At 30.0% G+C, this 26,649-nt stretch overlaps 1 protein-coding gene across 1 annotated transcript in view; it reads right to left on the minus strand.

The window, feature by feature from the left end:
• Window positions 1–26,649, minus strand: part of LOC126743828 (insulin-like growth factor-binding protein complex acid labile subunit) — a 185,307-nt gene that overhangs the window by 108,314 nt on the left and 50,344 nt on the right. The window contains exon 2 of the mRNA XM_050451056.1: window positions 18,653–18,682. Coding sequence (XP_050307013.1) covers window positions 18,653–18,682 — 30 coding nt within the window. The remainder of the gene's footprint in view (window positions 1–18,652; window positions 18,683–26,649) is intronic.

Below are 26,649 nucleotides of genomic sequence, written 5' to 3' on the forward strand. Positions count from 1 at the left end.
GTTACTGATGATCTCGTAATATAATATGCCTTTAGTTTCTCATTATGTTGATGCCCATGAAAAAATCTTGGCCTTTTCCCTAAACCTTTTTCTTTTCCTACTACCCTATAGCAGCCTCACTATAGGTTTAAGACAAGCTGGCTTGGCCGTAGTAGGTTAAGCAATGAAAGACTACTGGGTGTAGAACTCAATACTCTTTGGGATTTGTGGTTTTTCTCTAAATTAAGTGCTTCGAGTAACTAAAACCTTCTTTTTAGAAATTTTAAAATCTCTTCTAATGTGGAGACTTCTAGAGGGTTTTCTAAACTTTCTTCCTACCATTGGATACCAAGATGAAGTGTCAAAGCCTAGATTTTTAATGCCTTCCAAGCATTCGATGGTGACATCATACAATTGTTTAAGTTTTTGTACTGACTCGTACATAATTGTCGGGAACTCGAAGATCTTGTCGACCAACTTTGACACAATGAGTCGCTTGTTTTGATATCGCTGTTTCAATAGACTCCATACGCCATCGTAGTTTCCATCTGTTGCGGGTAAATGTCTTATGGTGTTTTATGCTTCTCCTCGAAGAAGGGACTTGAGGTGCTGTGCATTTGATAACTTGTTGTTTTGATGGATAACTCTTGTAAAGAGATCATCGAACATCGGCCATTCTTTGTACAATCCGCTAAATGTCGGAATGTTCATTGTTGGAATGGGTGTGTTGTTTAATACAACTTGCCCCTCCTTGATTTTTTCTTCCAGTTGCTCCATAATCTCATCGTAAGACCTTTTGACTAGACGGTGAGCTGCTAAGTATTCTTTGATGGTGGTGCCTTTGCAGAGGATCTCGTTGTTAAGTTACTGAATGGGCCCCCATTGATTTCTGGTGTCTTTTTTTAAAAATTCGTAGCTCGAGTTGTAGATTTGTTCCTACGAAGTTCATTTTGAATTTCTTCAATCAGGAATTCAAACTCTTGTACCACCACTTCTTTTCTTTTCAGCAGTGCTTCGCCCTCTTTTGTCTTCTTCTCCTCTTCTGTTTTTTTGCACGTCTTCATATAGGTTTTCATAAAGTCCATTAATTTGGTTAAAATATTTATTCGTAAAATAAGTATGGCTGGCCTCTCCTATTCTTTTCAGCTTCTCGTCGTTTTCTACTATGGCTTCCCATATCCCGTCTCCCTGTTGTTGGTGTCTTTCTTGCATGTGAATTTTATTTTACGTTGACTAGAAGTTGCTCTAATTCTCCCGCTAGCTCCTGCTGGCGGAGGACAATTTTATTTGTTTCTTCCATTGCTTTTTCGATGATGGACGTGGCTGTTTTGGCTTGATTTGCCTTTCTTGCTTGGCTACTTTGGCTGGCTTGACTGCTTTGCGTGGCTTGATTGTTTTGACTGCTTTGATTGGCTTGCCTGCGTTGACTGACTTGACTGCTTTGATTAACTGAACTGCTTTGACTGCATTTATTTGAAGATGGAGACAGCCCTTTTTTGCGGTTACTCCTGACTTGACTTGACTTGACTGCTCGAAGAACCATAAAAAGATCTAGGGCTTTTCCCTAAACCTTTTTTTTTCTCTACTATCCTAGAGCAGCCTCACTATAGGTTTAAGACAAGGTGGCTTGGCCGTATTAGGTTGAGAAATGAAAGACTACTGTGTGTAGAACTCAAGACTCCTTTATTCACAAAAATTAAGAACTATTTATATCAATCTTAAGATAACAATTTGTGGTAATTGTAAAAATTAAGATGAGCAACGTAATCATAATTTCAAATATTTGCCAATTACAACCTTGCGAACTTGAGCTTAAAATCCATCGCAAACACCTTGATCGACTAACATAAACATTTTTATATAATTATGCATGGATACTTAAATCTACATAAAAATGTAAAAATACTGGCATTTTCTTTGTATAAGGCATTTTCCAAAACTAGGGCGAATAATTTTGGTAATATGGTATTTATCGCCTTGATTTACTCTTTAACTCTATTTATTTTTATAAGAAGATGAGAAAAGAATTACGTAAAAAAAGTGTGGCAAAATGCAGAAGTTATTATGTGATTTAAGAAACAAAAACAGTAGCAATACGGCAAATTATCAGGATGTGTGTCAACCAGTCGAGCAAGCGGAGTTTTGTAAGAGGTTCAGTAGCATCGACTACCTATAATCCATAAGAACATGAATAGATAACTTTTATAAAACGTTTTATTCAATTGAGGCTCGCTGGTTCTTATTGTTGATAAGAGACCTTTACAACTTTTCTATTTGAAATTTTATCCAATTAATAATTATTAAAAAATTGTTATACCAAAGTCTATATTATTCAAATTTCGATTTGAGTTGAATTATATAGACCTTGGTTATACGTATTTGCTGTTCTTTTTTTAAGCTAACATTGAAATAGTATTAAATGCCAATTAATTTTTGCCTCTGTTTTTTTTGTGAATGCTAATTTATAATTTGAAGGTGCTGAGCCCCTCCCCAATTTTGCCAAATACTGCTGATAATAATTATGTAGTCTATCTCTCCTTATCTAGTTTAAGAGGTAAATTCATTATACATATACCTCCTTTATATTTTTACATTTGAAAACTTAAAAACAACCGCTTTTGCTACCCTTATATAGATTACGTCTAGCGTCGGCGTCGCTTCAGTGGCGTCTCTCTCCCCGTCCAACTATCCCATAAATTTCCCGTTGACACTCAAAGGTCCAGGACACGTTGATTGAAGGGGGGCGCGTGCGGAAAGTAAACACGTTAAGGGTGCACCGGAAACATAAAAAATGGTAATAAGACATTTTTATATTCCGGAATATCGGAAGATGTGTCGGGGGCAGCTGCCATGCCGTGGGAGCCCGCCTATATAACTGGAACCGGCGCTGTATTATATAACTTTCGAAAGAATATAAATTCAAGGCGGTTGACATCAAATAATAATGCCGGCGCGCGACATTGGGTTTTGTGTCACGTAAACCCTATGCTTTACTAGGCAATCAGTAGGAATAACATGTGATGGGAATCTTTAAGTGGGCTTCTGAGAAAGAACCGACTTTTTTTTTTAATAAAAACATATTTAATGATGGATTTTTCGATTTATCCAACTACCAGAAACAAACTTTTATCAAAGGTTAAAGCTTGAGTCGGAAATTTGTATTTCAGTTTTCTGGGCTGCTTAAATTGTGAAATTTTCAATTGCCTCAAAGCCAAGGGTAATATTTTTCCCAGGTGGTCTGAATGGCCTGCAAATATATAACAATAATAATTATTTTTAATAATAATATACTCTTATTACATTTTAAGCTAATAATTTTATTAACCGTTCTGTCTCTGTATATACAGGGTGTCCTGAAATTATATCGCAATATTTTATCAGCTGCACTTTAAAAACTTTATATATAGGAGTCTTGAAAAATTGTTTTCATGTTACAGGGTGTTTTATAATTCCTATTGAAGATGGTTTTTTATCAATATTTGCCAAACCTGGTCGTAATTTTTCGAATTTTTTATCGTATACTACTGTATTGTTACCAACTGATTTTATAACATTATGCTAAAATGTATACAAGATAAACATGTCATAACTTTTTTTCTAGTTACTTTGTAACTAATTGGATGTTGTTTTTTCATTATTTATTTTTGAGCACTGGTGATGGCTATTTTTTATCCAAAAGCGCTTTTATAGTGAAAAAAGAGGGCGCCCACTGAATCGGATCGGCTCGGTCGGTTCGGCACGTTCGGTCCGGTCAGTCGGTAACTAGCGCTCATACAATCCGCAGAATGAAGAGACGACGACGTTTAAAAGTGGTTCGACTATTCGAGCATATAGAAGTATTGTAATTAATCTCCCGTTTAAGGGTTTCTAAAAAAAAATGAGCAGTTCCTCAGATTCTGAAGAGGATGTTATGATTGCAGTAGCCTGTGCTGAAGTAGAAGCGGTAGAAAAGCGGCGGAGATTTTGAATGCATAGTTTTTTAAAAAGAAGAGATTTCGGAGAATATCATCATTTATTTTATGATTTGCTGGAGGAGAAAGCAATGTTTTTTAAATATTTTAGAATGAAAATATGTTCAGGGTGATTTTGTATAGTGTCATGCCGCCTCCGCCCTCTTAATTTTTTTATATCCCACTATTTAGAAAATAATTTAGAGAGGATTTTTGTATCATTAAGAGAACTGGTTTTTGCGCCATTTCAAAATTATTTCACCCGAATTGCGCCTCAACGTTGGTATACTGTCAAATTTTAAAAATTTCTGAACTCTACTTTACGACATATAGATAGCCGGCATTCGTTGTGGGACACCCTGTATAGAGTCAAATAAAACAAATTATAACATAACATTCCAACGTGCATTTGAATACAAGGTATATTTTTTGTGTATTTTTGTAAAAACATAAATAATATTCAAAGCAAGAGTTGTACACCACTTAACACCAAAACGAGAACTTTCACACTCGCACATTTCGCCAACCAATTTGGCATCCTCAGATAATTAAAACTAAATAACGAAAAAACTGATTTAAGATATAATAAATGACACTTACCAGAACATCCAGTTAATTTGGATACTTCCTCCCAAGCGTTTTATTTCCTTAAATTATCATGATAATATGTGTTTTGTTTATCATACAATATTCTAAAACTGCGAATAGCTTCGACTAAAATTTCGTTTGACATATTGATCAAATCAACGGTTTTTAAAATTCCTTAAAACAGTTCCCCACTTTATAGGAAAAAATGCTAAAATAGTCGCAGGCTTTCGGTGCAATCGGCAAAAGTTGCCCTCCCCACAATATGAGATCGTCGCCGGAGAAAACCGAACCGACCGAACGTACCGAACTGATTCAGTGCGCGCGGCCCAATTTAAATACATGTGAAGCAAATCCGGCCAAGATGCCGATTCAGTGGGCGCCGTGCTTAAGGAACCTTATGTAAAAGGGATACACAAGGTGATCTTCCAATAGTTCATAGTTTGCATTGCGAAATTAATTCTTTGTACAAAAAGCAGGTAGTCCAACCGGGTTTGTCCAGTTTTGGGTGGGTTTAAGAGCTTTTTCTATTGTTATCCATTGGATAAATACAGAAAATGGTACGACAAAGGTAGGGTTAGATAATATAAATGGCCTGAAAATATTTTTTTTTTATTTAAAATTCAGGCAGCCAAGGCTTTTGAGATAACTTATGCCTTTAAATTAAAAAATGCTTGTTGCCTGGAAAACAAGTTTGAAATTTCTTTCTGAAGACCCATTTTTCTTAATATATTTTCAAGACTTTTAGGCAAGTTTTATTTCTTATTACTTTATATTCTGTTTTTATTTTATTTCAGGTATTTTTGTTTTGTAGTTTGAATGTATTTTTTTTTTTTTTAATTTTGATCTTAGAGAAAATAAGAAGTGGCTTTTGAATACATAAAATGCCCGAAATAAGATAAAAAATCACTCTTAAAGCAGGAGTATCAAATATTCAAAAAATTAAAAAGATTAAAGTTTGAGTTGAAAATTTGCATGTCTTGCTTTTCTTGAGTCTGAAATTGCTTAGTTCAAATCACATTGCAACATGTTTGAGTCCTGAAGACTTATCTAAAATCTCAAAATCATCTACCAACAGCAAGTTTATTGAAAATTTCATATAGTAAGGTAATTTTGTAATAAATATGTGTTACCAAGTTGCTACCTTGTGGTACCCCTGACGTTAATATAAATGGCTTAGATAAACTATTCTCTATTTTACCTTAATTTAACCTCACAAATATACATGCTCCTAAACCAAAACCAAATTTGCTTAATTTTTCAATAAGTATAGAGTGATCAACAACGTCAACAAAATGACATCCAGTTTTCCCCATTTGAAAACTTGTCAAATAACACTAATTCCCTTGTAAAAGCATATTGTTCTGCACGACACCTCTCTGTAAAGTAATTTAAATTATTGTTATAAAGCACGTTTCTCATATAGTTCTCAACTTTCAGATTTAAATATAAGTTTTAGAACTGTCTTCAAGTATCATAAATTCCCAATGTAAATAAGAGCCTCTGCACATCCTTTAAAAATATATGCTGGTGTGTTGTCCATACATGTGTATTTTTATATAAACAAAAAACCCCTTACAAAAAACCTCCTGCAGCCAGTAATGTTTACATATCCATAAGAAGCATCTTGTTAAGGACCAAAGTCATGTATTATTCTCAATATTTTTATTGTGACACCTATATGCCTCTCTTTTAAATTCTTACGTTTAATATTAAATGTAAGCTCAAAAGTAAAGAAACTAGGATACCTATTTGTTGACTGATTAAAAAAAAACAACAAAAAGGCATTTATTTCCAACAGATTTGTTACCCAATTACAGGAAAGAATTTGATTTAAATAAGAAAAATAAGAAAATAATAAAATGTATACAAATCGAAAATAAAAATTCTTAACATTCTATGTACTTAAACAGACTATCTGTATACATACTAGAAAAACTCTGCATCACCTATCTACTTTATACTTTATTTAATGGACCTTAAACTGTCAACAAAAATATCGCTTCGTTCATGTAAATTATTATTAATATAATTTTGACATTAATAGGAAATTTAAACAAAATATTAGTCCTAGCGAGATTTACATAAAATAATTCAAAAAGGACTAGAGTTTAGAGACGAGAGGAGTTTATTCTTGGAAAATTTAATCCAGCCAAAAGCGTGGGACAGTCAATCTTGTTACAAATAAGGTTATATAAGAATTTCATGGAAAGAATTCTCTTCTGTTTGCTAAGGGCTATAATATTTAGTTTATTTAAGTATAATTGACTATCCAAACCTCTTACCGGAAAGACACCTTTCTCTCTAAACCAAACATACTTCATAAACCTGCACTGAATACGCTCAATATCATCTATCAGGTCTAGAAATCTGTATTCTAATTTTGAGCGTATGTAAGAGAAGAAAAATAGTGTTAGAGTATTAATATTTTCAAAATGCCGAGAGTTTCAATAAATAAAACCCAAAAATTTGGCAAAATCAGAAACTATTTTTGCTACATGCTTGGCGAAACTTAATTTCGCATTATAAGTAATTCCCAAATCGATTGCCTCATCCACTTTGGTTAACACGACATTATTTGCTCTATAGTTAAAATTAATCGGCAACAGTTTTCTAGAAAATGAGAGAATAGAGCATTTATTAACATTTAAATATAGACTGATCAATGGTGACAACAAACAGGTGCATGCATACATCCAAGCTCTCCTCTAGCTCTGTCCAGTCCATATAAGTCTTTATTTCTTAATTTTTTCTTAAATTTAGATATTCATTAACATCTAACCACAAATACACTGCTTTCGACCCAACCGAACTACCTTTATAACTCACACTCCGTATAATCACGAATGCCTATTTAAAATTTAAAAAATACATTGCCCCCCGGACTAAGAACCGTTACAGTTGAACTTTCTTAACAAGTTTGCCCTCAGAAAAAGAGATAAGGTTTCAGGAAAACGGCGCGTCAGCAGGCGAGTAAGGAATCGACAAATATTTGCATACTCGAGTAATAACTCTCGGCCACCATTGCAGTTATATTTTCAATTTAAAAACTTGCTGAACCGGTCGTGCCTTTTAAAAATTCAGTTATTTTAACTGATGAAGGAAATGCAATGCGGCCAAGTAGATCTGCTGCTCATTTTGTTTTTCGTTTCGACTATTGTATTTTTATCTCCTATTCCGATTGCAAAAGCGATACAAAAGGCATCTCTATCAAAAGTAAATAAGGGTCTTCGGCCGAATTTCGAAATGAAAGAAACTGGGATTGCTTAATCCTCCTATCTGATTCTATTGGATTTTTATCATGGGGGTCTTTCGGTTTTATTGTGGGGTATCCAGGATCTTTATGGGCGATCTTAAACCGGGAGCGGATATATTTTAGTCGATACTTCCTTCTGTTTTTGTTAATGGCATTTTCGCTATTGTCGACGATAACAACTTGCGGTTTAGAGGATCTCTCGTTTGGGCAATGACGCACCGTTTTATCATCATTTTAATAGTTTTGGGTTTAAAAAAAACTTAAGTAATTATTATGAGGTCCAAAGAGTATTAGCATAATTATGTTACTTAATTGACTTAAATATAAGTGTGGTGGTTATTTTGAATAAATCAAATATCGTTAAAAGCATCATTAGAGGCTTTATTGGATCGAAATTCAAAGGTCGTTTATTGCACAATTAACCTTAGTTCCTCAAGGTCTTGTTTAGTTATTTACTCAAAGAGATTTTCGTCGGTCTTCATAAAATTACTACTTGAAATTTAATATTTTTTTAAATGTTTGAATACAATAACCCATCTGTGATCCAAGTATTCAAAAGAACTGTAATGAAATAATGGTTTTCATTTGTGATGAACTAAATTGGGCAACAAATATAGTATTTGACGTTATCTGTAGAAATGATAACCGATCTTTCACCCCTTTGTCAATTAAGCTTATAATGAAATAATAATTCTTATGTGTAAAGTACTTACTAAGTAAAATATGATCGAGTTGAAGAAAGTTTTTTAAAAAATCATATTTTTTTAAATTTTAATCTAATGAACGAAATGAGAAATGTAATTCAAAGGCGATTTGGGTTTTAAGTGAAAAATAAAGTTGCAAAATTTATATATATATTTTTTTATATATTATAACCCAAGACTAAGTTATTTCTGACATAATAGAATTTTGATGAATTATTGATTTGCATCTCTAATTTGCATGAAAAAATTAATTTGTAGATAGTTTAAGTAGTAAAAAAAATTGCCTTGCAGAGTGTCTAAAACGTGTACAACTTAAAAAGAAATAGCTTAAAAAGTCGAAACATAAGACGGATTATTTTAAATTTCTATATATATTATAATATTACAGGCAAGTGGGTTCTTTTTATTTATTTTATTTTGTGTTATCATGGGAAAAGGCAAGGCCTATTCCAGCGACATTCGCCAAAGAATTTTAGATTTTTACAATCAGGGTGTTTACAGGCAGCGTAATATTGCTCAAAGACTAAACGTTCCTAAGAACACCGTGTCACGAATAATTAAGAAATATCGTATATTTGGAAATGTGGTACTAGGTAAAAGCACTGGAACACCTAAAGCCACGAGTACCCGTGTAGATAGGCGAATTTTAAATATTTCCTAGAATGATCCATTTTTGTCTTTCTCCAAAATTTTACAAAAATTAAATGAAGGTGAGCCTTCCAATATCTCTGCAAGAACGGTAAGAAGGCGATTGTGTTCTAGTGGACTTTTGCTGCAGAAGAAAAATGTCAAGTTATGCCAACAATTTGCAATGGATCATCTTAACTGGACTGTACAAGATTGGATCCAAAAAATTCGTCAAAATTGGTAAAAGAATGGTTGGACCAAGAAAAGATCGCAGCTTTAAAGTGGCCGGCCCAGAGTCCAGACTTAAACCCGATTGAAAATTTATGGGAACATCTGGATCGCAAAATTCGGGCATCTGGAACAGTCAAAAATGCTGATGAACTATTTCATAAGCTTGTTGAAGCCTGGACTCACATTGACAGACAAATAATTGAAAATTTGATTGAATCAATGCCCAAAAGAATGCAGGCAGTAATTGATGCTAAGGTTTACCATACCAAATATTAATTATAATATTATGGTTTCAATAAGTTATGTTTTATGTCATTTTTAAATAAAAATCATTTAGTTCCAAGGATTTTGTCCAGCTTTTTTAAAATTTTTATTCCGAACTGCTACTGGTCCTGAATTTTTGTCCACATTTAAATTAATTAACACGTTAGTTTTTCGTATACAACAACTTTATAAAAGAAAATAAAATGCTAATTAAAAGGCACACAAAATATAATAAATTTTCAAAAGTTCCAACTATTATGGCCAACACTGTAAGCCTGCATAAACTGATACTAAGAAACAATACGATAAGTTACTTCATAAAAAAAATCAATTTTAAAGGATCAATAATTTTTCTGACAATAAAATAAAATTTATGTGGGGCATAATTAACAAAGGAGATAAGAAACAAAAGTCAAAAGTTATTTTATTCGCGACAAACAATAAATATTTGAACAATTTAATAAATAATTGGTAACTAAAATCCCAGAAATATTAAAGAACCAGGTATGCTACTTAATGTTATGTTAATGCTAGCAACCAATCTCTTTACCGGAGACCTGTAGCAAATAAAGAACACATAGAGATATCATGTAAGTAAAAAAAATAACTACAGCAGTGTTAAAGATGAAATTCCGGCAAATATTATCAAAGTCTCTATGTGTAAATAATAATAAAAAGTAGATGATCCCTGTCTTTCAAATATATTAAATTCCTAATGCAGTAAAACATTGCCTTTGTGAAAAAAAAAACAACTTAAACTTAACGACTCTAATGACCAGAATAATTTAATCAATTTAATGCGCCCATTAAACCTATCTTTGTCTTGCCATTATACCGGAAATGTGATATTAAGACGGATTATATGACCTGTAATTGAGAATAATGTCGATTTAACAGGAAGTTTGTATCTGAATTACTGACATGGCCGTATCATATGAACCCGTCATCAAAAACAATCAATTTTTTTGGTAATTCCTGTATATCATTTACCGGGAAAACGTTCTATATATGAATTTAATACACGTTGTTCCCCATTTTAATAGCAAACGCAATAAAATTGGGACGTACGGTTTTTATCATGCCGAGTGAACAAACAACGGTATAATGGAAATGATGACTAAATATTTACTTTGCAATTATTCGTTGTACCGACCCTGCACGACGCTATATAAATAATTAGACATTTTGTGCACGAATGAAGTTTTTATAAAATAAATTTTCAATTATTTATTTTTAGAATTGGTGGGAGGAAATACAGGAGGATTATCTCAATTAGGTAAACTGTTATTTTAATTCATTCATTTGGGATATTTCGGTTTGAGATAGGGGTTATAATAAGGGCTAAAAATTTTATTCTTTCAATTTTCTTGGGACTGTATTATATTTCTTTTCTGTATTACTTGTATTTTTTTTATGCAATTTGGGTCACCACAACATCTATGTTATTTGTCTTTAAAATGGGTTATCATGTTTAAAAATAGGTCAAATTTTGAATCTATCGCATTTAATCTCCTTATTATTTTCTAAGACAATTATATTTTTCTTATGTAATTAAGCTTAATATATACGAGAAACTATTATATTTTATTATTAAAAAATTCGCTTTATTAACGTTTTGCTTAATTCTATATTGGAACACGTTATAAATTCTTGCTGAGTTGAATGCCGATCGATCAAATTAAGCCTCTGTTATCCAGATCAACTTTTTTCTAACACAGTCAAGGTGAGTGCTTCTAATATTCAATTTATATTAAGATTGTCTTACGTTTTGCTAATTTTTCTATTGTAATTGAGACATGTAGTGATTTGATTTTTGTTTTAATCATTTTTGATTTTTTTATATTTCCCCTTGCTGCATTCCTGCACTATATTCGAGAACGATTTTAAACTAGATCACCTGCTGATACTGTTAATTCTTATCTGTTCCTCATTAGGAAATCACACAAATACATTTTTTTATATTTTCTTCTTGATAGAACAATATTTACAAACATGCATCGTCATCTAGCTGAATCTTCCAGTTTTAAAGCTAATTATTCCAAGGATCCAACCATAAGTACGCGGCAAATTGGTATGTTATTAAATATTTTCTACAAGGCTGTATGAGAAATTTTAAGAAATTTTTTATGATATTCTTTTTTACATACAAAAGGGTTCAGGCATTAATCCTAGAGATCTTGTACATGTAGAAGGTATCTCCAAAAAGTAACGAAAAATCCTCATTTCGATGCCAACATCTTGTTTAGCATTTTTTTTTAAAAATCGCACTAACTAATTTTCATAATAATCACTACTGGGTTCAAGAAAACCCATATGCGATTACAGAAACAAATTTTCAAGATCAATTTTCACTGAAACGTTATCGTATCTGACCATTTTTTTACCAGGACGCCTTGAACATGACTTAATTTTTTTAAATGTTCCTCTTTAGTTACGGCAAAAGCTTTGGTATGTGCATGATGGTTCTCCATCTCACTTTAACATATTGGCTCGTAAACATTTAAATAGAGCCCCTTTAAAATAAATAGATAGACCGCGGGAGAGCCACCCAAAACACCTGACCTAAATAGTGTAGATTTTTATTGGCTTGCCATATACCAACTGTGACATTAGAAGAATTAAGTAATAGAATTATCGACGGATATGAAGCTATACGAAACACGCACGAAAGTCTTGAAGGTCAATTTTACAATGAACCACATACGCTATAATGATAAAATTTTGTTAATAAAATCAAATGCTTTTGAAAGGTCAGTGTTAACAGCATGTACCTGACTACCATCTTCAAAGGACTGAACAATAAAATCAACTCAGTGGACCTGCTTGACATAAAGCCAAATTGTCTATTATTGATAGTAGAATTAGGACCAGATAATATATCATAACAACTAAGATACCTGATAATTATGTATCAATTTCTAGAAAAGTTTGGGAATTTACTAAAAATATTTTAATTTGTAGCTTACTTGGTATTTTATATTAACAAAATTATTAGTGGTCAGATTGACTAAAAGTAGCGTCCTTAGTAAGTAGCGTAGATGGAGTTCGCAGGTTTAGGTTTAGAGCCACAGTTGAACTAAAATATTATATTGTGCCAATTAATAATAAAATTAAAAAAAAAGAGTTATTGTCTATTATGTGTTATTTATGTTATGTTTGTATAAAATATCCATCTACATATATTGGTCTGTTAGTATATACATATGCATCGACAAAAAAGCTTTTTCACAGTAAAGAGGTAATTTTTATAAAATCTTTAGTTTGTCAGCTTTATAGATATTGTGATTTTAATATTGTATTCTATTTTATTTATTTATTATTTTTGTCCATTTTTATTGCTTATAAATTAAGTAAAAAAAAATAATTTTTTATAATATAAAAAAAAACAATTTATATCTATAATTTTGATGTTTTATAATAAAATTCAGTTGCGTGCTTAAAAAAAAATTGTTCCTCTTGCACATAAATTTTATTTTGTCCCTTTTTAAGAGACTTATAATTGTTGCAAAAATATCATTGTTTATCATAGAAATAATCGTTTGTTTATCAGAAAAATCGATCACAACATTTTTAAAAAAACCCCTAGAAAATCGATCTTTCCGATTTAGGATTATGGTTTTTCTGTTGTCATTTTCTTAAATTCCATGGCAAAATAAATTTTTTTAAGGATTTTTATTTTTTTTTGTTAAAAAAAATTGTAACTTTTATATACGCAATTTTTATAAAAATGCTTTTTCTCTTCTTGTTCTCCATTTTTTCCATATTTTTTATTCTTATTTTTCACCGTAATTTTTAGGAAAAAAAAAGTATTAAAAAATTTTGAAAAAGTCTTCACGAAAACATTTCTACAACGATTTTAAAGGATATTTTCGAAAAAAAATCAATTTATAAAAAAAAATTAAGGTTTAAATATTAGATAAAGAAGCATAAATTAAAAGGCAATGATTTTGAAAGCCATTTTATGAAAAAAAATGCTAAAGTTTGACAAAGGCATTCCAATATATAAAATATATCAAATTATCAAGAAAAAAAAATAAATAAAACACTTATAGGGAAAAAATCTGTTTTGAAGTTTTATTTGAAAAAAAAATTAATTTTCATAAAAAAAAATGTAAAAGTTAAAAGTTGATTTTTAGCAAAAGAAAAACGACTTAAGGCTTATCTTGTAATCGAAAATCTTATTTAAAATATAGTTTAAAAAGTTCATTATTTTTTCTATTTTAAAAAATTGTAAAGAATATATCACGTTAGATGCAAATGTTAAGAAAATATGACCATGAAATACTGTTTTTTTCTAATTGTATAAGAAAAATCTAAAAGTTTAAAAAAAAATAAAGATTTCAAAGAAAAAATCCACTTCTTTGTGGCACTTAAGCCTTTAAAGGATCACATTTTTAGCAATAATGCAGAAGCATCTCTCCCTAAAAAAATCCAAAAACTCTATTTCCCTCCCTTTCACAAAGACGTGGCTTGCCAGTATTTTTTTTACCTCCTTTAGGCCCTAATTTAAGCACTAATTAACAAAACAACGCAGAAATTTCGTGAGGCAACTTACAATTTATTAATAAGCCTTTGAGTGGGCATTTTTTTCATCTCTTTTAAAGATCTTATTAAAAAATCAGCAATAAGACATTTTACAGCCAATTAAAACCAATTTTACACATTAAAAAAAATGTCCTTCACAGGTGATTCCGTCTGGTAACAGTCAATTTAAAACATCAATTTAAAATGCAAAAATCCATTCCTCGTTAATTGTTTTGCCGCGGTAAAGTCACAATATGTGGGCATTCAATAACAATTCTTCACTGCCCACTCTCGTCTAGCCACGACTAATTTTTTCTTTTTTTTGCCCCTTTTTGTAATTGTTGTTTGGCTAAAGTTTCCGGGCGAATTCATACCGTTCGAAATAACGAATTTGTATGTTACATATGCGGCAACAAAGTCACGTATGTGTAAATATGAACCCGCAACGGCTACGCAAACTATGTAATGCGGAACTAATGCGAAATTGACTTTAGATCAAAGGGATCGGATTGATGAGAAAAAAGGCCATCGAGTTAATTGAGTTTACCCATATTGGGTTTTGTTTAATTAAAATAATCTGGACCGCACACACTGAAGGAGTTTAATTTAAAAGAGGAGTTGCTATACGATGAGGACAACCTCTAAGCCAATACATCTTTGTTTAAGCAGAATACTTTCCTTGGAGTTGGTAAAGTGGTTATTGTGGTGCCGACTCTTGACAACCAGAAAATTACATACCAATATCACTAGCATTGTTAAATTTTTCAAGACCCATAGCCAGTTTGGGTTTAGAGATCAAGGGAATATAAATTTCAGTACAGTTATTTCAATTCAGTCTACTCAAGTAAAAAATGTTTATGTAGTGACACAAACTCTTTCAAGAGAACTAATATGATGCCAAGAATGAACCACGCTATATACGCCTCAAACGTTAACATCAGATGAAAACGTTGAAGCAGTGAAGAAAACTGTTTCGGAAAATCAAATATTTGATGAAGCATGTATCGGCAAGGCATATTCCAAAACTGCTTAATTTTGACCAGAAGAATGGTCACGGATGTTAAATAATGTTAATGACGACCTTAATTTGCTCAAAAAAAGTTTGCTGCTCTGTCACTATTTCCTACTTCTAAAACTAAAAGGATTGAAATGATAGGATAGTGTATATCTTAGTCAACTAATTATTGCAAATCTCGAACCTAAGTAAGGATTGGTTAAACTGAACGACGATTGAGGAAAGAAAAACTAAATCGCTGAAAAAGGTTAAAGCTATCCAAAATAAATATATTTCCATAAAAATACAAAGTCTTTTATAAAGTGTTTAGCTCTTATTAACAGAAAAATGAATCAAATCATAGAATACCTTCAGATAAGAGAATGCCTGCTTCATAACCCGATAGAGTTATGAAATTGAAAATCTTAGTATCACGAGAAAAGAAATTTAAGTGTCTTTTAAAATCGGTTAAAATTCTGCAATGCCCTTATTTAAGTTCATTGAATTTTTAATATAAATATAGTGAAGTGAGTCTAGTAGCCTTTTAAATTATGCATTAAGCTCCTATTAAAATCTTTATTTTAACCAGTATCTGAATTGTAGATTTTTTTTGTGGAGGCCTAAGGGTACTTTTTTTTAAGATAAATTAATTTTTTTAAATAAAAGAAACAGCAAAATATCAAAATTTGGCCAAAAATAAAATAAATAGCACTAAAAGTACATAGAAAAATATTCTTAAGATTGATAAGGAGATTATGTTAAAAAGTTCCAAAACTATAGGGAAATGACTGTCTGGACTTAATTATTGCTTTAATCCAGGCAATTGGAGTTGAATTCTATTTTGAAGGTAGTAGTAATCCAGAATTCGTGTTAAAAGGGCTTATAACTAAAAGGAAATGACTGCCTAGACTAAATTATTACTTTATTACAGGTAGTTGAGGTTTAATTCTACTTTCAGCATAGCAATGATCAAAAAATCATGTTAAAAGAATGCAAGACTCTAGGGAAATGACTTCCTGGATTAAATTGTCGATTTATTTCAGGCATTTGGGGGTTAATTCTACTTTAAGAGCAGTAATTATCTGGAAATCATGTTAAAACGACACAAAACTCTGGTGAAATGACTGCCTGGACTAAATTATTGTTTTATTTCAGAAAATTGGGGCTGAATTTTTCTTTCAGGGTAGCAATGATCTAAAAATCATGTTGGAAGAATACAAAACTGCATGGAAATGATTGCCTGAACTAAATTATTACTTTATTACAGGTAGTTGAGGTTTAATTCTACTTCTAGGCTAGCAATGAGCAAAAAATCATGTTAAAAAGATGCAAGACTCTAGAAAAATGACTTCCTGGACTAAATTGTCGATTTATTTCAGGCAGTTGGGGCTTAATTCTACTTTAAGGGCAGTAATTATCTAGAAATCATGTTAAAACGACACAAAACAGTAGGGAAATGACTGCCTGGACTAAATTATCGTTTTATTTTAGAAAATTGGGGCTGAATTCTTCTTTCAGGGTAGCAATGATCCAAAAATCATGCTGGAAGAATACAAAACTGCATGGAAATGACTGCCTGGACTATATTATTACCTTAATACAGACAGTTAAGGTTGAATTCTACTTTGATAGTAAAAATGCCTTTGTATAATTTTTTTTAAATACAACTTTAATTTTGGATTCAATTTAATTTTTTTTAAAGAGAAGCAACTCATCAAATTTGGCAATAATTAAATAAATATCATTGCCAATAAATAGGAAAATATTTCTTGTAATCTTTGGCAATTTGTCTCCTGCAATACTCCGTAAAATGTAATAAAGCGAGTCTCATAGTCAGTTAAATTATGCATTAATTCTCGTATAAAATTTCAAAGAAACTAAATTTTTTTTCGACTTTAAATGAATTGTTATTTTTTTATATAAAAGCCTTTGTATACTTTCTTTTTTTAATTACAATTTAATTTTGACTCCTATTATTTTTTTATGAGACGAGCAAAAGTAAAACAACATAATTTAGCCAAAAATTATGTAAATATTAATCAAAGTAAATAAAAAAAAAACAATAAAATCCTTTTTATTTTAAAACTAAATATAATAAATGGAGTCTCGTAGAAATTTAAATTATGCATTAAGGCATCTATTAACATCTCAAAAAAACTTTTTTTTTTTATAACTAATAAAATGTATACTCCTTTGTATACTTTTTTTTAAATAACAATTAAATTTTGGCTAAGTTTCAATATTTTTTGAAAGTAAAGCAAATGCAAAATATCAAAATTTAGGCAAAAATAAAGTACTATTAGAACTAAATAAAAAAACATTCTTTAAAAATTAATTAAATGCTTAATGCAATTATAAAAAAGCAAAGCTCATAGTCATTTAGGTTATGCATTGAAATTTCTAATAAAATATGTTTTTCTTTTTTTTTTTAATACCATATATTTTTTTTAAAATAGCTTTTAATATTGATGAGGTTGTTCCTCAAGTAATTTTTTTAAAAATTATTTCTTTGAGGTTTATATCAAAATTTAAAAAACCATATCGTTCCATGCAGGTACGTGCCTTAAATTCAAATTCATCATTGTCTATTTATGCAATAAAATAAGTAATTTTCTATAAATTTTTTTTTTGTTTTACAATTATTAGGTTTTCGAGACACATATGTTTTTTTTTTCTTAAAGATAGCTAATAGAACACTTATAGTACGAAAATCTTAAAAACCTTTGGTACAGGTTTTATAATAGTTTTTTCTACTCATTTGGAAAAGATTACATCAACGATTAACAATCAATTTTCTTCCTAGAACCTACATTTTATTTGATTAATATACTTAATTACTAGGCCTTGGTTCATAAATTGAAAAGCAAAACTAAGGTTTTCATTATTTGTAATTTTATTAGAGTTATAGAAATATATTTCTTCTTATGAGACTGCATTGGTTTTATTGATAGATTGTTGGTTTTATAGATCTTAAATATATTGATTTCATTGATTTTTCCAAGCGTTTGATAAGATTGATTATACCACTTTCCTAACTAAACTTGAGAATTTTCGTGTGCATGGAGCTGGTTTAAGATACTTTATATGCAGACGATTTAAAAGTATACATATATAACTATTCGAAACACTTCGGATTTTGTCAAGTTTTGTCTTTTTAAGAAAAATTGTTGGGACACCTTCATGTAACCTGCAACTCTTGAACTCTAGACCTAAATGTGTTGATACTATGATCTTGGTGTAACCTTTGATAAAAAATTTGAATAGCATCTAGTAATAATTTGTCTAGAAACTATAAAAAATTTATGATTTATTATGTGAGATACAAAGGAAATCTCCAAAGCTTCTTCATTACTAAAATTTTATAATTCCTTAGTGAGGCCTATATTAAAGTATACCACTCTAATTTAGACTTTTTTTTATCAAGTATATATAACACGGATAGAGAGTAAAAAAAGTTCATAAATTTTCTTAATCAAATTTTTGTATATACAATGATATGCTTCCAATGTTCTTAAACCTAATTGTTAAAAATGCTTACCGTTTTATTGTAACCATGAAGTAAAATCATCTGAAACAAATAAAAAAAATCATCAATAAACCAAAAGACAATGTTACGCGTACATCCTAGACAAGGACGTACGAACGAGCTATAAATACCATTACACTCAATTCCCTCCAAAAGAACCCCGATAAGCCTTGAGAGTCATTTTTCTTTCGAAAAAGTCCCGCACCGAAAGTCATTATTATAAATCTCGGGCATAACAAAACTGTTTATTCTACAAAATTCGATACAAGATATACGCCGAGTCAGCCGTGGAACTCGAGAATTTGTATGCATTTTAGGCGAATTGAAAGCATTTTTCTTAAACTACGAAGTCGTATATTTTATTAAATTCGATCGTCGATATGTAGCCGAGGAGGAATCGCTAACGTGGAGTCTGAGTAATCGTTATTACTGACATTTTGACAGAGAAATAATACGACGGGGATCGTGCATGCTTAAGTTATGCATTTGGGTTTTCATTCATGTAAAAAAAGGTCATGGAAATTCCATAAATTATGGAAAATGTGGTCGTTAGGCCAGTTGAATAGCTTGCGTAGACTTTATCTGACTCCATGCATATTCAATATGTTAATATAATCACTACGTTAACCCCTTTCCTAACTCTGTTATTAATTTTTATGAAGTTTAAAATTGTTTTATTCTGTATTTACCTCCAAATGTTTATTAAGACTCACATTACTATAATAGTAAATAATTTTTTATTTATTTACTATGATTTCTTTTTCTCTTTTTATTTTTTTTCTGTTAGTATTGGCATTTAAGACCTTTTTTATTATTTTAAAAGTTAAATATATTAATAATTTTTTTCTTGTTTATACAGTTTTTTATATATAAGTTATTTTAAATCCTAGCTTTTTATTATCACAATTTTGCCATTTCTTACATATTTCATTAAATTAAAAAAAAAAAAAAAATTTCTGTTTTCCAGTTTTCACAAGCGTGCTATTAACAGGTATTTTAATTCTTTTGTCTAAAATTGATTTATCAAATTCTGAATTTAATTTTCATTAATAAAAGTTTAATTACAAAAGGAAAATTAATTAATATATTTCCACTAATTTATTTTTTGAAAGGTATAAAAAATAGCGTATAAAAATAAGAAATTAAAAGTGTCTTTAATTTTTTGACTTTTAATTTTTGAAAGTTCTTCCCTTAGTTTTTTATGTATTTCCAATTTTTCAAATTATTTATTATAGGAACTTAATCCTGGTAATAGACTGAACATAGAAAAAACTTTAAGAAAAATGTTTATATCAATAATTAGCTTAGAAAAAGAAAAATAAGATTTAGAATAGCAAAAAATAAAAATTAATTTAAAGGTGTCAGCAATTTATAAAAAATGAATTTCTTACATGTTTTCATAATTTTTTTGTTACGTTTTAGTATAACTACTTGCTATTATTAGGTATAAGAAATTAATATTTTTAAATAAATGTCTACACACACAATTTTAAATAGTATACAAAAAAACTACTGTATAAAAATTAAATGGGTCATTAATTCTTTGACTGTTAATTTTTTTTTTCCACTTATTGACACTTTTTTATTTAATGTTCTATGTTTTTGCAAATTTCCTTGTTCTTTAATTTCTTACACACATTTTCCTGATAAACTAAATTTTTGTAGCACAGTACATTTAAATTTTATGTATTACTTTCTTATATTTGTTCCTTCAAGTAATTTTTAATATATTGCCTTTTAACTTTTTAACCAATATATTTTTTGCTTATAGTACTCATGTTTATGATTGACATTTTGTTGATTTTCTTGTTGTTTTTTAATTATATTTAATTATTTATTTAGAAGAAATTGATATAGATAAAAGAAAAAAAGTAGTAGTAACTAAAATTGTGATTAAGAAAAAATTTAAGTTAATTAAAAATTGCCAACAATTAATATTAATAAATTGTTTACGTGTTCTAATAGTTTTATGATATATTTTAGTAGAATTTAAACATTCGAATTTTCTTTCATCTTGTTTGATTTTGTCAAACTTGCTGTTAATAAGTATTATAATTCTTTAAATTTGTTTATAACATTTTTTAAATTAACTTATTTATTTTCCTTAAAAAAAAGCTGTACAAAAGCTTAGTTCTTAAAAAAAATACAGAAAAACACTTTAATTAAATATATTCTTAAAAACTTGTTTTAAAATTTTTTTATTTAATTTCTTAATAAATATATATATGATTTTCTTGTTTCTTACGCTTTCTATTAATGATATTTTAATTGATTAGGAAAATGTTATTAGATAAATTCTATTACAGATTATAATTCTATATTTTTTTCCTTCAATCGTCTTTTAATTTATTGCATTTTTAGATTTCTTAATCACATGTATCTTTTCCTTTAAATACTTACTTAACCTATTAAATACAAATATAAAAATATAATAATTAATTTACTTTATTGTTTATCAAATATAAATACTTACTACTATAAATCGTTGAAAATCAAATACAATTACTTAGTTAAGAACAGAATAGACATAACAAAAAAATTAAAATCAATGTAAAACTATTAACAATTTATGAAAGTAAATTAACCTTTTTTCTTAGAAATTATTTATTATTAATGACTGAATTATTTTAATGAACTTCAATATTAGTAAACAATAATTTAAAAAAAAACTTAAATAGTTTGTCTTTAGATCGATTCAATCAAATAAAACAGCAAAAAAAAACGAGACTTAAGTATCTAAAAAAGAAGCAATCAACAAAGAACAAAAAAGGCAGACAGGGAATAGAATGTATGAAATAACACAAAAAACCAAAGAACTATTTTATTATATTATTAGCGTAAATGAAAGAAACATTTTTAAGAATCTGGCCTAACGAATGCCCTTCCGAATAAACAAACTTAGGTCCATTGCAATTTAACAAATAATAACAATAATAAAACAAGCGTCGTAGTTATTTAAGTTATGCATTTAGAACTCTGCTAAGTAAATAATAACTTTAAAGCAAATCGACAATCATGTCCATTTAAATTATGCATTAGAGAATTCACTAGGCCGGAAATAACCCAACAACGCCCTGTTCTGCCTATAAAATATGTTTATTCTTATCTGGTAAATGTTCACAATATTGAATTTGGCAGGATTCAGTTCGACATTTTCGTTAACAAACTTATATTATCGGTTTTTATTTGTATATTCTTTGCTAGGCACCTTTCTAAATTAAATAATCGTTTCTTTGTACGGTCTCTTAGCTGGAGGTACTCCAGAGAGCCTGATTAACTTGAAAACTGCTATTTTCTAGTATCTTGATGGTACTCTAAAAAGTTCTTTACCTAGTTTAGTTGTCATAGTCGATCACAGTTACTGTTACAGTCAGGTTAAGTCACTGTCACCGTGATGTAGTGTGTGATACGAGTCATAGTCGCGGTTGCAAGTTGCTTACGGAGTTTTCTCTACTTTCCCTAGACGGGTTTCTCTATTTTTTCACCCTTTTAGTGACCAAAAAATAAAAATAGCAAAGGCATAGTTTACAATATAGTTGCGTATTCTGAATAGCTGCTTCTAACTTACTTTAGTTCCAATGCATTTTTGCAATGACCATTAATAAATCGAATGTCGTAGACATGCAAATTATGCCTTAAAAATTCCCTCAATATAAATACCATTTTTTAAGACTGTTCAATAAAAAACTTTAAAGAAATCCGATCGACAATCATATCCATTTAAATTATGCATTAAAGAATCCAAGATTGGACTGTTTCAGAACTTTATTTGTTTAAGTAAAATGGCCTCCAGGCCAGACGTATAAATTCGCCTTCTTACTCCCAGTTAAAATACGAATCTGTATCCAAAAAATATGGACCAACTCCGGGGCGAAATGGGAATTTCCAAATTTAAAAGACACTTTTATCTCGGCCCAGTTCATGTACTACGCCTTCGATTCGAGAAATACGATTTGCGTTTTATACCCTTAAGGCTTGTATTTTAAAATTTAAATAAGAAAGTGGATCCCGACATGGCGTGCATTAAGAATAAAATTAGAAGTACACTTTTGGAATTTTTATTTCTAATTTCTTTATAGATTTATAACATTATCGAAGGGGGCAACAATTTAATCGTCCATTTCCGATATTGCACATTTACGATGCACATACAAAGGCCCTCGAGTTCTTCGCATTCTCGATTCTCGACCGCATCGTACAATATTATGTAGATCGTAAAAAGGATTTTTGCGGGCACGAGAATCAGCGTTTCGTGCATCTCTCTGAATATTACCCCGGCTATATTTAGCGAGAAAAATCGTGACCTTAGGCTACATTCTTGCATAATAGACCCAGCCGGCCATAATAGCTTCTTTGAGTCGTTTTGTATGTTGGAGTAAAGCGAGCCAGCCCTTTTGGAGATGTATATCTTTTTTGAGCTTTTAAGAAACGACTATGCCATAAAACTGTTAAGCAAGTGGGAGAGAGGATGTTATTTAACATTTGTTTTGTTATTGTTGTTCTGTTCCTGTGTGAACTAAACATGCAATGTTGTTGATTTTGAGGCATAACTTAATTAAATATTATGCTCTTTTAGTTAATCGAGATATGTTTAATGAACTGGCAAATAATTAAAAAAAAAAAATTCCTTTTATTTATATAACTACCATTTAATCAAACACTAAAACTTCAGAGACGCTTGGAAGATTTTATTTAGGTTTAAGAAAACTTCATTAAAAAAAAATTCCAGTGGAGTCAAATCAGGACTGCTTGAAGGCCACCAGATTAATTTTCCTGAAAAATTTTTACATTTAACGTTTTCATACGATGATCTGAATTCACTATAAGGTGACGTCCTTTTTCATATTCCAAAAAAGTAAGTGTCTCAAATATAATATATTAAGAAGTTTATCTTATCTGCCATTTCGTTATATGAAACTTTAGTGGAGAATACTGCGACAAAAGGAAATATTTGGATGATATTATTTTTAAAAAGTGTATTTTAATAGGGCAACATTGTTGATTCAAATGCATAACGTATTGGACCATGATGCTCATTTAGATATGATTATATAGTGTGACGGACAGCGTTAATCAGGGAGAAAATGCATTTTTTTATATTTGTTCAAAATCAAAATATGTTTGTTTATTACAACAGAAACTATTTTTTACAAAGCAAAATACATGGTTCATGCATACAGTAAATTAAAAAAATCATAATTGCAATTGGTAACAGCATAGAAGATAGAAAGTTACAATCAATAATATAGATAAATACATATTGTCTTAAGCGTAGAGAATTATAAATTTACATTATCCAAAGTGAAATGGGTAAAACACATATAGATTATGTGATATATAAGCAAAATTTGAGAAATATAATAAATTCCTGAAAGAATTACTGTAAAACCCCAAAAGGCTGAAGTATGCTCGAAGGACCAAAAAAACTGAAGTCTAAATCTGGTCAAGGAATGTAGACTTTTAATATTGTGTGAAAGTCTATTGGAAATCCTCACACCCTTAAAGAAAACAAATACCATGATCAAGTATATCTCTATAGGTACCTGGAGTCCCTGGAATAATCTTTTACGTATTCTCAGCCTTATTTCAGGCAATCAAAAGTATCATTAACCAAGTTTTGAACTAGTTTAAGGTAATTTTTAAGGAGTGCTCTCAAATATCTTCCAGGAAACTAAAGGTAATTCAACCAACATTTGAAAGCAATTTAAGGATTTTATTCCAAAAATGTAAATCATATTAAGTGACCCAAATAAATAAAGTACCCTTATACCTCTTAGATGTCTGAGATACCTTCAGTGCCTTGAATAATCTTTTGAGTAATCAAAGTATCTTTGACAAATTTTAAAACTAGTTTAAGGCTTTTCTTTTCCAAATCTGGGTTACTTATAGTACCTGGAATACATTTCTAAATACTCTTTTGATCATTAAATCTGAAATAAGAATTTTATTGCAGGAATCAAAGTCACATTATGTGCCTCAAATAAACTTTAAAGTACCCTGATACCTCTTCTAGGCTATTCTAGAGGTCTGAGTTACCTTGAGTGCCTGGAATAGTATTTTGAGTACTCTTAGACTTCTTTCAGACAATTAAAAGTCTGTTTAATATATTTTGGAACTAGCTTGAGAATTTTATTCCCGGAATTTGAGTGGCTTTAAGTGCCTAGATTAATTTTCTAACTACTCTTTTAAATATCATCCAGACAACTGAAGGAAATCTTGTTAAATTTCAAAAATAAATTAGAAATTTTATTCCAGAAATTTGCGACATATTAAGCATCTGGAATAACCTTTTAAGTACCCTGGGTCCATTTCAGGCGATTCTAGATATCTAAGTGCCTAGAATAATTTTTTGAGAGCTCCTCAGTTTTCCAGGGAATTTAAGGCAATTTTACCAAATTTTGAAAGCATTTAATAATTTTATTCCGAGAATTTAAAGCATATTGAGTGCCTCAAATAAATTTTTAAATACATTTATACCTCATCCAGGATGTTCTAGATATCTGAGTCAACTTGAGTGTCTAGAATAAACTTCTGAGTACTCTCAGACTTTTTTTAGGCAATCCAAAGTATCCTTAATAAATTCTGGAACAAGTTTGAGGTTTTTGTCCAGAATCTGAGTGATTTTTTAAGCCTAGATACTCTTTTAAACATCACCCAGACAAGTAAAGCTAGCTAATATGATCAAATTTTGAAAATAGCTTAGAAGTTTTATTCTAGGAAGTTGAGGTACATCGCCTACCTGGAATAACCTCTTTAGTACCTTTATACCTTTTCAATAGGCAATTATAGATATCTAATTGCCTAAAATAAATTTATTCTTATTTCTCTACCTGGCTATTCTGGAAATCTGAGATACCTTGGGTGCCTGGAATAATCTTCTGAATACTCCTAAGCTTAATAACTAGTAATTTTAAAGTTTTATTCTAGAAATTGGAGGCACATTGTGTACCTGAAATAACCGTTCAATTACTTTTATACTTCTTCCAAGTAATTCTGGATATTCCAGTACATGAAAAAATTTTAGTTTTTTAAAATTAAAATTTTTTAATTTTAGAGTGCTCTTAAATAACTTCCAGAGAATTAAAGGTAATCTTTCCACAGTGTTGAAGTAATTTAAGAATTTTATTGCTATTGGTATTTTAATAATTGCATTGAGTGCCTCGCATAAACTTTAAAGTACCCTTATTTCTTCTAGACTGTTCTAGATATTTGAGTTACCTTGAGTGCCTGGAATAATCTTCCGAGTACTCTTAGAATTCTTCCAGGTAATCAAAAATATCCTCAGCTCATTTTGGAGCTAGTATAAGTATTATATTTCCGAATCTAGGCAACTTTGAGTGCCTAGAATAATTTTCTAAATACTCTTTAAAAAGCATCCAGGATTCAAAGGGTACTTTACCACCAAATTTTGAAAGCAATATGAGATTTTTATTTCAGAAATCTAGGTCGTCTTGAGTGCCTGGAATAAACTTAGAATTCTCCCAGGCAATCAAAAGTATCGTCACATTTTAGGAATTAGTTTATTCTTGGAATCTGGGTGACTTTTAAAGATGAAATGAGGACAAGTAGCTGCAGATCACTTTGCTGACGAGTCTGATATCCGAGATTTTTTATTTTTAAATTATGATGAATTAGACTGTTGATTTAATGTATATAAAGATCAATATAACAACACCACCTATCACTCCGTTAAAGCACAAAATTGTAGTCTTTTTTAAATTGAAACTGAGAAAATTTATTTTTTGATCGAACTGATATTGTTGCGTTTATACTGTGCCAGAGGATTTTTGTGTCACTGTGTCATTAGCCAATAAAATGATCTTACTTCTTATGTCAAGAAATTACTTAGCTATAAGGCTTTTAAGGAGGTGAGAGAGAAAGTAAGCATTGGTTTATATTTAAATTTTTTTTTAAATAATTTATAAATTCCAAAGAAGACATGACATGCCCAACAACCAAAAATATACAATCACTTTAAATACTTAGAAGAAGCCTTAAAACTGGAAGTA

This window comes from Anthonomus grandis, chromosome 13 (assembly GCF_022605725.1).
Source record: "Anthonomus grandis grandis chromosome 13, icAntGran1.3, whole genome shotgun sequence".
NCBI classification, from domain to species: Eukaryota; Metazoa; Arthropoda; class Insecta; order Coleoptera; family Curculionidae; genus Anthonomus; species Anthonomus grandis.